Genomic DNA, 12,944 nt, shown 5'->3' on the forward strand with positions numbered 1-12,944 from the left:
TTCTCCTCAGGACCGGCCCCCCTTCGCCCCCGCCCCCGGTGCCGTTGCCGCCCCTCGCGGTGCCGCCGGCGGCCTGCAGGTGGCGCCCTGTCCCCGGCGGCGGGCGCGGGCCCCGCGCGGGAGGGAAGATGGCGGGCGGTGCGTGGCCTGTCACAGCCGGGAGCGCAGCCAAGGGCGGCTGTGAGGGAGGTGTTCGCTGCCGGAGGGGATATTAATGGAATCATGACCATTTCCCGTAAGATATCACCGTGGGCTGGAAGGAACGCTCAGTCACAGCTCTCTCCTCAGCCCTGGGGTGGCCTGTGAAGGCGTCGGTGCCATTTGTCTCCCTAAAATAGTGTCCCGTGAGGAGCGGCCGGTGGCAGAGGCACGGCTGAGGTGATGGGGGTGGGCTTCTCTGCTCCAGCCTCTCCACTGCCATCCCTTCATCCAGCTCCACCATGGGGTGAAAGCAGCCAAAAGGACCTTCTGCCTCTCCCCTCCCCATCCAGGGACCTGTCCCTCTGGGGAACGAGGAGATTGAACCTGCTCTGCTCATGAAATATCCCAGGTTTGCGCATCCTCACGCATTGCTAGGCTGCTCCTCTCCTGAGGCTTCTCTTCTGGAGCCATCAGTGCTTGTCTGCTCCTCTCCCGCCTCCCAGCCTCTGGACATCCTATGGATGGCCTGGGAGGCAGCCAAGGAGCAGCCAAGCACTCGTGGCCCTGCAAATGGCACTGAGCAGCCTCCCAGCTGCGTGAGGAGGGATGGAGATGGGGATGGAACCAAGCAGGAAGCCCTCCCACAGGGACTGGAGCATGGCAGACCGTGTCTCCCCAGCAGAAACACAGCCCACAGGGAACCAGACAGAGCAAAATAAAAAGCAGATGCTTGTTGTGCTTAGCGAAGAGAACTGGGAATTTGCTGGCTTGGCCCCTTGTTTTCCTGCTAACACGGCCAACAAATGTTTCATCAGTGCTTTTCAAAAGTGCTCTGAGGTCCTTCTCCAAAGGTCAGTGCAGTAATAGTGAAGAATCCTTCAGGCTCCCAGGACTCCCTGGCCCCTTCTGAGGACATTTCGGCAATAAAGCACATGACTTTGCATCAGAATGATGCAGAGCTCTTAATGCTGAGAAATCAAAGCAAGAACAGCTCCAAAACATGTTCTGCCCAGTGCAGTATCAGTGTGTCTGACACAACTCTTGCCCTCTGGCTGGGGTGAAAGTTTGGGTGAAATGAGAAGGCCATTGATGGCGTGTAGTTCCTCACCCAGCATTTACCAAGAAGAGCAAAATTAAATTTAAAAAAAATGTAAGCAGAACATTCGGCTGCTGCTTCAGAAACATTTCCTGGATTGTATTGACATTTCTATAGAGCTTTGCAAAAACAGCTTCTCAGAGGATTTTACAGAAGCACACATGCCTTTAGCAGAGCCCACAGATCCATTCTGCTCTGAGATTCAGGTTTGCCGGCCTGCTGCTTTCCTTGGGAATGGAACAGGTCTCCCCAAGGGCAGGATTAGACCCACTACTTGCATCTCAGCGAAATAAATAGACTGTGCTTCGATGGTGTTATCTTGTACACATGTGACCAAGTGCATCACAAATGGATAAACTACAAAACCTTCCAGAAGAAAACTGTTCAATAAGATGCACAGGCCAAACACCAGGCTTATCTGAGGGACTCCCTGAGCAGCTGGGGAAGTCACCGAGGAGACCATATCTCAAAAGAACAGCAGGACAGCTATTTGTTCAGAAACAGAAAATATCCTAACTCACAGTCCTGCAGTAGTTGTCCTCTTTGCCATAACTAATTTTCAGGTAGTTTGCCTTTCAAAATACAAGAAGGCAATTACATTATTATGTTACATCTCCAAATAGGCCGAAATCCTTAAAACTAAGTTAATTAAAGAGAATAATTTATCGAGCCCTGTTTTACAGTATTTCATGGGATTAGTACTTATTAACAACGTTTGAGTGTTTGTACAATTTCCCATTTTCGTACATCAGAAGCAAGTAACTCGAAATTGGGCAGGAGTGACCCAATCCTGACACACAGGCTGTGCTGCTCCTGCCCTGAGAGCCCTTTCAGGGCTACCTGGACAGACTGAACACACCCCACCTCCTTCTCACACAATACAGCCCATTTCAGACATACTTTTAAACTCTCTCTTGTATCTTTTTGATGGTCAGTGCTTCCGAGCTGGAAATATTTTTCTGAAAAGTTGCTGAGGAGCCATGGGAGCCCTTAGATGTCCCTTTGACAAAGGAGGTTTAGGTTGGACATCAGGAAGAATTTCTTCACAGAAAGGCTGATTAGACATCAAACTGGCTGCCCATGGAGGTGGTGGAACCACCATCCCTGGAGGTGTTTAAGGAAAGACTGGACGTGGCACTCAGTGCCATGGCCTTGTTGACATGGTGGTGTTCGGTCACAGGTTGGATTCGAAGACCTCAGAGGTCTTTCCCAACCTAACTCATTCTGTGATCTAATCCCTTACGGAACTGCAGGTCTCTGGACTCCAACCTGGTCCCCCACCACCACCATGGCTACGCCCGCGATGACGTAATACAATAGAGCCCCGCCCGCTTAGCCTCACCCCGCCCCTGTGGGCGTGGCCCCGGCCCCAGCCCCGCCTCTCGCCCTCGTGGCGCGGGGCGGGGCGTGCGGCGCCTGCGCAGAGCGCGGAGCGCGGGGCTGCAGTCGAGGCGCGGGCGCGGGGCCGGTGGCGGAGCCGCGGGACGGAGCGGGGGCCCCGCCGCCCCCGGGCGAGCCGGGCATGGAGCGACGGCCGTGGGCTGCTGCCGCCGGGCTGGGCACCAGGCTGCGCCTCCCGCCGCACTGAGGCAGCGACGAGTCCCGAGGCGAAGCGAGGCGGGCCGAGCCCGAGGCGAGCCCCGCGGTCTGTGCGAGCCCGGCTTAGGCGGCAGCGGCGGCGGCTTCTCCCGGCGGCCTCCCCGGGGCTGCGCTGGGAGGGGGCCGCGGAGCCGCCCCCGCCTCCTCCCCTCCCCTCCGCTTCCCTCCCCTCCCCTCGCCCAGCTTGGGCAGCGGTGGGCGGGCGGCATGAGCGCGGCGCCCTGAGGGACCGGCGGAGCCCCGAGGGACCGGCGGAGCGCGGCTGCCCCCGAGCAGCATCCCGTGGGAGCCGCGGCGGCGGATCGCACTCGGCTGGGACCTGCCATGACTCCCCTGGCTCCTCCCATGGCATGAGCCCGAGCTCTCCTCCCCGCTCCGCCTGCTTTTGGTCTCTCCTCGCTCCCGGGCTGTCAGATGGGATAGGACACACCCGGGCGTGCGGGGCTCGGGGGAGCGGCGGTGGCAACCGGTGACGGCCGTCGGCTCGAAGGGAGTCGAAGATGAGCTGGCGGTGGGCTCGCCAGCACTGGAACGGCGGCTCCTCCGTGCTGCTGCTGCTGCCGCTGCTGCTGTGGCACGGCCGCGTCCGGCCGGCCGGCGCCGACAACGCGAGCCAGGCGTACTACACCGCGCTCATCAACGTGACCGTGCTGAGCCCCGAGCGCGGCGGGCCCACGCTGCTGCGGATCGACCGCGGCCGCTACGGGCAGGACTCCCCCAAGGTGGAGGTCAAGGGGCTGCTGGTGGCTCCCGTCCCCATCAACGGAGGTAACGCTTCCCTTCGCTGGCTGCCGGGTGGTTTGGCCTTTGCCTGGGCTGGGCAGGCTTTCCTCGAGAGCTCTTGACAGACGGGGAGGAAGAGCCTGCTCAGAGGAAAATAAAATAAATCCATGATCTGAGAGTGCTGGCTTGAATAATGGCTCAGCAAAGCATAATGTGCTTTCCAGCGCGGATCCCAGTAGGCTGGGCGTATTGAGCGGGTGAAGGTGTTATTCCTAAACTAATTACAGACAGTCGGTAGCGATGGTTGGTTGTATTTGGGGACAGCGTTGTCGTGAATCTCAGAACAGCTGCATAGCCATCGCGCTGCGAGACGTGCATCTGGATGGCTTTGGCAGCTGCGTGAAGTCACGATTGTTCAGTGTGCAATTCCTAAAAGCGCTGTTTAAGCTGCCCATCCAGACCAGGAAGGACTGAAGCCATCAAGTTGTTACTCTCATAGCCAGCCCAAAATGCTCTTGTTTGCAGTACTGAGCACTGGGCAGAGCTTCCAAATAAGTTTTCTTTTAATTAAGTGAAGCTGTTGTCAATCAGTTGGAGGTTTTTTTGACAAATATTGGGGTTTATGGAGAACGCTAATTTGAACAACTGAGACTATTGTGATTTCTGCCTGAAATGAAACCAGTTTCTTCAGTGGTGATGGTGTAGTTTTAATAGAATCTTATTTTGAAAATCCTCCTTGACGTTATCTAAACTACCATCTTTAAGAAATAGACCACTTGATGGATCACAGTGGTCCCAACCTGTCTCCTGGACAGTAAACATCTGAATAATGTATTAAGTGAAATATTGTAGTCAGTTAGAGTCTAAGTGGTGAATGTTAAGAGTGGTTTAGAGGAATTGGCACACACAAAACTACTACATTATTAGAAGCTTTAGAGAATTTGCCAAATCATAAGATCAGGAATACTTCGATGCTTCTTCAGAACAAATGCATCCTGGTAGGCAGCCTCTGTAACCTTCTGGTCCGGATGGATCAGGCTGTGCATCAGCAGGTGCTTGCCAGTCTCACTGAAGCTTACTTTCATTAGCTTTACAAAGTGTAACTAGGATATATTAATGGGGCAGATTTTTGGGAGGAAGAGTATGGAAGCAGAAATCGTTGAAGAAATATACTGTAAAACGATTTTCATTTGTACTTCATACCTTCACCATGCTCTCTGAGTCAGCTATCATCAACTGTGCTTGGTCTTTTTTCTGCTTCCTGGTATTCCTCACTTGCACTCCCCATGAAATCAGGAATCTATCCCGAAACTTTTAGGCATGTAAACACTGTCATTGCAAGTAGTATTTTTGCAGGTTTTAAAACTGCTGCCTTTTAAAGCATTTTATTTTTTGAAGGTATCAAAGCACTTTATTTTTTGAAGTTGCATTATTTGTCAAGGAAAACTTTTAATATTAATTTCTTTTTAGTCTACTTCTGTAACATTTTCTGCTTTCTTCTGATATGATCTTCACTAAGTTGTGATTAAAACATTGAGGGAGGCTGTGACAGCATTTTCACAGGCTGCTAGTAATGGGAGAAGAGCTAAATAAAATTCTGAGCAGTCCATAAACAGTTTTTTTTTACCTACTGTTAAGCATTACGATGAATAACTTCAGTGAGAAAGTGCAGCAGGAGCTGTGAAACTGCAGACCTGAATTGCTGCAGTTTTGACACGGTGCAGTCAGTCGTTAAAACTTTGTCATCAGTTATTTGGGGGGTTCAGCTTTGGCCTTCTGTTTCACAACAGAAGACTTAAAGCAAGCACAGCAGCAGTTGTCTTCCTTTGAGATATTCTGAATTGTTCTGTGTAGGTTGTTATATAGTGTACATTTTATTTGAATTTTGCTAAGGTGCTTCTTGTGGTTTAAAGATATTTCATGTGGTAAGAAAGATTGGAATATTTTATGCTTTTAGGTAAGCTGTTCTTGAACATCCTCTGCTTTTTTTATATGTAAACTTGATAAAAGATGATGCAGTCTTGCTGAAAGTAATTGCTCTAATGTCTTTTTATCAGCCTGTTTATATTACTGTAGAACTGGTTTACAAAATATTTTTTCTAATAGCTCTAAACACGAGTAGTTTCCAGCCATTGCTGTTAGAGCAATAAATGCTCTACTCCTGTTCTCACTTATCCTCAGAAGAAAAGGACTCTACAAACGTTGTTAACAACTATGTTTGAAGATACCTTGAGTTTGAAACTGCTTTGATGTCAAGCAGTTCATGGTTCATCTCATTGCAACTCCCTGCCATGGGCAGGGACACCTTCCACTAGACCTGGTTGATCAGAGCTCCATCCAACCTGGCCTTGAACACTTCCAGTGTTGGGGCATCTTTTTATGTCCCTTATTCATTGCCTGAAGGGAAATAAATTAATTTATCAATTCAAGATGTAGGGATAATGGTCTGCTGCAGACCATATTACCATTTGTAGTAGCACAACCTGCGATTTTAAGTGTTCTGTTCTGTAGTGTTTTTTAACTTATATTCTTGGATATGCCCAATATTCTATATACTGCTTTTCAAAGAAGATGCCAGTCCCATGGGATCACCCGTCCTTTATATCTGTGCAGAATGACGCAGTCCATCACTTCTCCCGTTTCTTTAGCAGAATTTCTTTCATGAAATCCAACCTTGTCATGTTAATCCATGTATTAAAACTCTTTCCCTGTTCTTTTTATAGACCCTCATATGAAACCGATAGGGGCTTTCAAAAGCAGCCTTCCCCTGGAAGTGGTGTGGTGGTAATTGGCGTGACCCCTTGTGAATGTGCCTTCTGAAAGTGCAGCTCCAGCGAGCTGCTGGTCACAGTTGGCTGCTGGGTGAACATACAGCGCCTGTGTGTGCACATTTTTCCAAGAACATTAAATGCACGATAGCAGCTCAGTTTCTCTATTAGTCTCCCTTCCGTTCTTCCACTTCTAGTTCCTTTTCTTACCTCCTCTAACTTGTTAATCTTTTTTCGTGACTTAATTTCTTATTAGAAGAGCATTTTAAAAAGCTTCCGGATATGAATTCTTGCAGATTATAGACAAAAATGCTCCTCTGGTTTTGTGTGGAGGGAGAATAGTGAAATGGCTCTTCACAGCCTGATGCAGCTTTTCTGATAGTTTAGTTCAGGTTTGTGAGGTTCCTGAGCGCTTCTCCCTCAGTCCCTTGCTCTGTTATTTGTGATTTTGTGCAACCAGGCATTTCATAGTCAGAGAATGGTTTTGGTTGGAAGGGACCTTAAAAATCATCTTCCAACCCCCCTGCCATGGGCAGGGACACCTTCCTGAGACCAGGTTGCTCAAAGCCCCATCCACCCTGGCCTTGAACACTTCCAGGTCATTTCAGCCCAATCCTCTCCCAACAGCTGCCTGGGTCCTTGTGGCATTATCTGTACATGTACATTATCTGTACATGCACCATGTAAGTGTTCAGTCCTGTGCCACTCCAGTGACCTCTGCTTTTAAACTTCTTTGGTATCGGGTGCCTGACACCAGTTGTGCAGACCTGGAAGTGTCAGGCATATTCCTCTTGCCATGGCAAACCAATTTAGAAGCCACTGAAAACTCAAATAGTTCTTGGAAGAAACTGCAGTGCTTTTGTGACTTAGTTCCCTCAAAAATGTTCTCCATGGGGAACAGGACTCTTTGTGACTGTTGAGTTTGTGTTATTGCTTGTTTTGTGCTTGGATTCCAGTTGGAGCACTGGAAATGTCAGTCCTGTGTGCTCTGAGTCCCCTCATGGGTGGTCACACCTTGCTGGGGGCTGAGAACTGGGTAGCAGGGAAGCAGGCAGGGTGGTCAGGACTGGAGATGAGGCTGATAGGAAGAGAAATAGCAGCAGATTCAAAGCCAAACTTGAAAATGTTAAGATTCACTGAGCCAATAGGTCAGGAACAAGGGGGTGAAGGGGGTGGAAGGAGAGGAAGTTTGAAGGGTGTGTGGGGACATGATGGTTGTACAAAAGCTGCTTTGGAGAAAGAATTAATAGGAAGGGGAGATCTCCTGAAGGGGTGTTAGGGTTGGGGCTGGGTAAGGAGGCTAGAATTTGAGGAAAAACATGTTAGAAAAAGGTGAAAGTGGGGAAGAAACAATGTTGGCTCAGTGTTAGGAGTGGAGGTTGTGTGGTGCTGTAACTACAGCATTCTGTCGCATCTGACACTTCATAAACATGTTGTGTGAACAAGTTTTAGCTGCAGAAGGTTTAAAATGCCAGTTTCCTGGTAACTGCAGAGCTTTAGGTAGCATTCAGACAGAATTTCTGGCCCAGAATCCAAACCATTAAGGTTTAGGAAAATGCAACAGGTGAATATATCAGTAGAGTAGAGGAAGAAAAAAATTGTGCCATGCATCTGTCCTTTGCCACTGGTCTCACTATCCAACTAGTCATTAATTGATAGAAAAAGTGGAGGTTATGTATTGGAGTTTTTAGCCATAATTGTAATACTTACTGAGCTAACAAGATTAAATCTGAACTATTACAGGACTCTTCTAAGCTTCAGTGATTTTCTTTTGTTTAACTTCTTCCCTGAAACAAGATTACCTCTTATTCCAAGAGTTTCTTTTGGTGCTAAAGCCAGCTTTAGTCAAAGCAATTACCTGAAAGAGCTATTGAAAATAAAATGTCATTGTACATAACTCATTGACACAACTTTTAAAAAGTGGAAATTATGGCTGGCTTGAATAAGGACTGTATTGATAATAAGACAAGTAGTAATAATGCATTGAAAGAAAATATGTCTATTGAACGTATTAAGCCCTAATGGGACTGCAAATAACTAGTACCCTTCCTTGAAATAAGAATCAGTCAGCACTGCTGTGTTGCTTCTGTAGATTTCCCGGCTGAATTTGTTTTCTGGAAATTTTATCACAGGATTATAATTAAATTGTTGCACAGAACTGTCTTATTTTACCAGTCAGGTGTGCTATGGCAGCACCTGCCTGGGCAGTGGTGCTGGAGGAGGGAATGCTTTGGGATTCAGGCTGCTTGACACTGCACCCTCCCGTGTGCTGCTTTTGCTCCCAACAAGCCTCTTGATCTGCTGCCCCTCAAAATACCAGTGGTGTCTCTCCAGTTATTGTATTACAGTGATTGAAGGTCAGACTTTAAAATGATTTCTGTATGTGTAGCTGAGACAGACCAGCTCTGGCAACTGGTGCTGGGCTCAGAGAGTACAGAGAGATCTTAGTATTGGCTAAGATCCAATCAATAGCAAGACATCTGACCTTTAAAAAGAAATAAAAAAAGGAAGAGGAAAAGAAACCCCATGGAATTAAATGGTTAATGCCCAGGGAGTGGGATATTTCCATGAAAAGGGGACAAAGTCTGATAACAGCCAGTGCAGCAACCTTGGCTGAAGTCACTGTTGTGTTCTAAGCAGTGCAAGAGCAGCATAAACACACTGTGTATGAGAGGGAGCAAACCCAGCTGTGGTTCAGAACTAGGAGACTGCATTCTGGCAGGTGAGCACTTCTGGCAAAGCCTCTGACAGCTGACCTAATAATTTCATTTTTTTTCCACAAAATGGCTCTCCCTTGTATAGGGAGAAAGCTAAAAACTTGGTAAAGCAATTGGAAAAGAGGAGGAGGAATGTAATGTTGCTGTGCTAATGTGAGCTTGCTACTGCTTTTTTAGTAGTTGAGGGAGCTTGGTTGGATCTGTTACATTATTAACTATTTTTTTCCACATGAATCCCTAAAATGCTGTCACAAACCTTAATCCTTCAGCATGAAGGGCTCTTGAATTATAAAAAATGGTCCAGGAGAAACAGTTATACAAGTTGAACAGTCCTATGTGTTCTGCATAAGGAAACCAAAGCTCTCCTGGAGCTGAAAACAAACATGAACCTAATGGTAGATACTTTAATTGCAGCTGATCCTTCTGTAAAGAGGCTCTTCTGTGGTGCTGGGGCTTACAGAAGAAAGGGAGATGTTTACAACAACATATAGTACATAGCTCTTAAACCCAGCAGGCTGCCACTTCTAACAGAAAATTGGGGTTTTGCTAGCACATGGTACATAGATAGACATGAAGAAAGGAAAGGCAGAGTAAATAGCTTATATTTCAAATAAGCTGGAAGAGTAGCACACCTATAGGGAAGCAGATGGCTTTCTGGACACTTGTATCTTCTGAAATTACACGAGTGACTTCTGATCATGTTTTTTTTCTGTGGAAGTGATTTGTTTTAGAATAATTTAATGTGAAATTGCTTTTTATTCTGGCGAGTAACATTAGCTTTGGGCACCTCACTACAAGAAAGTTGTTGAGGCACTGGAGTGTGTCCAGAGGAAGACAGTGGAGCTGAGGAAGGGTCTGGTGCACAAATCTGATGAGAAGCAGCTGAGGGAGTTAGGGAGGCTCAGTCTGGAGAAAAGGAAGCTCGGAGGGACCTTCTCACTCTCTACAGCTCCCTGGAAGGAGGTTGTAGCCAGGTGGGAGTCAGTCTCTTCTCTCGGGTAAGAAGTGACATGATGAGAGGAAACAGCTCAAGTTGTGCCAGGGGAAGTTTAGATTCAATATTAGAAAAAATTTCTTCACCAAAAGGGTTGTCAAACATTGAACCAGACTGCCCAGGGCAGTGGTGGAGTCACCATCCCTGGAGGGATTTAAAAGACTTGTAGATGTGCCACTTGGGGACATGGGTTAGTAGTGAACACGACAGTGGACTCGATGATCTTAGCGGTCTTTTCCAACCTGAATAGTTCTAAAATGGTTCTAAATCTAAATGATTCTATGATCATCCAGCTAATACTTGCGAGCCCATGTCTTCTAGATTTTAGTTGGACTTTGGGCACTGGAGCATAGATAGCAGGATAACGTAGAGCTGTCAGTGATTCTGTTTATCTGTGTCCCTTACAATGCCCACTGATGTGCCTGGCACCTCAGCTGTACAGCAGATGTTTTGTTTTAGCCGGCTCACTATTCAAGAAGGGTGAACCCGATGGTAAGACTTTCACTCTGAAAATCGTGTATTAGGTATATTGAAAAGACAGGCAGAAAATTTCACATTTCACTGTTGTTTCTGAATTTTTAGTTTAAAGTGAAAAGATTACTTAACATTTGTGTGGTGTGATAGGATGCTAATGTAAAGAAAAGTGGGTTGTGGCTTTTTACTAAATCTGAAGTGACTTGCAGACACTCAGTTCAGATTTATCTAAACCAACCAGATTTTTTTGTACTACTTAAGTAGTGCTGAATTAATATTGTCAGCTGTTAAATTTTCATCAGGATATACTGAATACACCTTGTCAGGAATAACATGCTGTGAGCATTTGAGTGGTGTTTGTTGGTCTATATCTGGAAAGCTTTAATCTCTTAATATCTTGTTTCCAAATTCTGTTGCTTTATCCAGTAACATTTCATAGCTCTGTCCACAGCTGAGAGAGACTTTGATCTCTACTGTGGTAGAAAATTTTGTACTTCTTTTCCCACAGATGCAGTTTCTGTTATCTCTTACTGATTTCTCTGTTGCTTTATAAGCTAAAAATTTTCAAACTGTACAGATTTCAAGGTGCCTACGTGAATTTTTATAAAACTGAACTATATAACAGACTTTGGGTAATGCTGCTTCCTTATTCAAGGTGCCCTTTGTGGCTTTTATAATTTTTCTCTGTAATAGCTTTATTTTTGTGGCCATTTTTGTTTTCACTTCATATCATAGTTTTGAGCATGATTGTGCTGAAGCAAACCCTACATAATCCATGGGATTACTGTTTTTCATAATCTCATATATTTTAAGTAATTTTATGTTGGTCATAGTGTCTACTTTCAGAGTTATCTTTGGCAGTTTGAGGGGATTCTATGGAACTGTGGCCGTTTATTAAATGGCATTTTCAAAAGGATGTACCACACCTGAGAAGGATGGGATTTTTAGCTTTCAGGGCTTGAGAAACTCCCTATCACAGTTTTGCTGGTGCTTTCCACCTACCATGTTTTTAATTGGAAATGTTCAGAACAAGAGGGAAGTGTGCATTAAACTGCTTTTGTCTTAACAGAGGGCATTGAGGTTGGTGGCACATGTGGCATGTTGTGGTTCTGTAACATTTTCAGAAAGGACTATAATTCCTTTTAAAAAAATATGTACTGTTCTCAAATTTAGGATTAGAAAGAGAAGCTGCAAAATTGCAGTGGGCGTGAACATGATCTTTTTATGATTGATGCTGTTTATGATGGCCATCACCAGTGCTCCAAAACAGTGTGTGTGGATCAGTGCTAGCCAGCAATTTCCAAAAGGGATTCAAGTAATGATGTCAGGGTAATGGAAGAAAGTACTCTATAAAATTTGGCTTTGGGCATCTGTATTTCAGATTTTCCCTGATGCCTGCATGAAACAAAAGCAAAAGTGCAAAAATACAGCAAACAGCCCTCCATGTCTGAAATGTCTGATACAGCCTTGAAAAACAATTGTGAAAAGGATGTGCTGGTATCTGGCTCCCCACCCTCCTTCCAGGGGAACAGGGAGAGGCACTTCTTGTCCAAATTAAGAGATGCAACGACTTCCTGTACGTCTGCCACGGTATAGATTCAACTGCACTAGTTTTCTTTAGGCAAGCAGAAGATTGTCTTTCTTGTTTCAGAAAACATCTTCAGCTCTCTGAATCTCCCTCGTTACAGAATTTAACCTCAGCTGTGTTAAGCTGAGGGTGCTTAAAAAGACGTTTTGTTTCCAGCTAGTAGGTTGAACGGGGTATTTTTTGTGGTGGATCTTCTGCTGAAATCTCATAGTCTGTGCTCACTGAACTCACTTCTTTAAAATTAAAAAAATATAGGACACTTCATTTGAATTGCTCTTACGAACTGCAATGTTTTCTGAGCTATTATGCAAATAAATTGTTTGTTTATATCTTGAAAAAATAACTGTTTATCCCAACTATTTTTAGTAGCCAATGATTCTTATACTCTTGGCATTTGAAAGCAAAAATATATTTGCATTATAGATTGCTGTTGGCTCTAGATTTATAAAATCCTTTCATAATATGACCAGTGTATCAGACTAAACTGTTTCCAGTTTTGCAAACAGATCTGTCTTTCATCAGTTTCAGCTGCTGTAGCGTGAAGTTTATCTTCTGCCTTGGGTATTGTGCCTTTTATACGCAGCTCTGTGTGGGTTTGGGCTGTTCCAGGATATGTTACAGCATCAGAAAGGACAAAAGAGCTTTGCATACTGTTGAATTCAGACATCTGGCATTTGCCATTTCTGTTACTCTTCCTTTATACCAGCTATACCTGTTTAGCTGACAAGTGCTTTGTGTTTGCAAAACCATTTGTTTCTCTATGAATTCGAATACGTTTCCTTGTAGACAAAATGTGCATATGTAAAAAGCTGATGTTGGCTGCTGGGGTTTTTACAAGATCAGC

The 12,944-nt window shown here is 45.7% G+C and overlaps 1 protein-coding gene across 5 annotated transcripts in view; it reads left to right on the plus strand.

Moving 5' to 3' along the window:
- Positions 1-2,792: 2,792 nt before the first annotated feature.
- RNF130 (ring finger protein 130) overlaps positions 2,793-12,944 on the plus strand; it is a 54,854-nt gene continuing 44,702 nt past the window's right edge. For 3 of the 5 annotated variants that reach the window (XM_064672070.1, XM_064672068.1, XM_064672071.1), the window contains exon 1: positions 3,197-3,604. In XM_064672070.1, the coding sequence (XP_064528140.1) occupies positions 3,337-3,604 (268 nt within the window). In that variant the 5' untranslated portion in view covers positions 3,197-3,336. Of the gene's footprint in view, positions 3,605-12,944 lie in introns of all 5 variants that reach the window. The other 2 variants (XM_064672072.1, XM_064672069.1) reach the window with 2 other exon arrangements.

This window comes from Pseudopipra pipra, chromosome 15 (assembly GCF_036250125.1).
Source record: "Pseudopipra pipra isolate bDixPip1 chromosome 15, bDixPip1.hap1, whole genome shotgun sequence".
In the NCBI taxonomy this organism is placed as follows: Eukaryota; Metazoa; Chordata; class Aves; order Passeriformes; family Pipridae; genus Pseudopipra; species Pseudopipra pipra.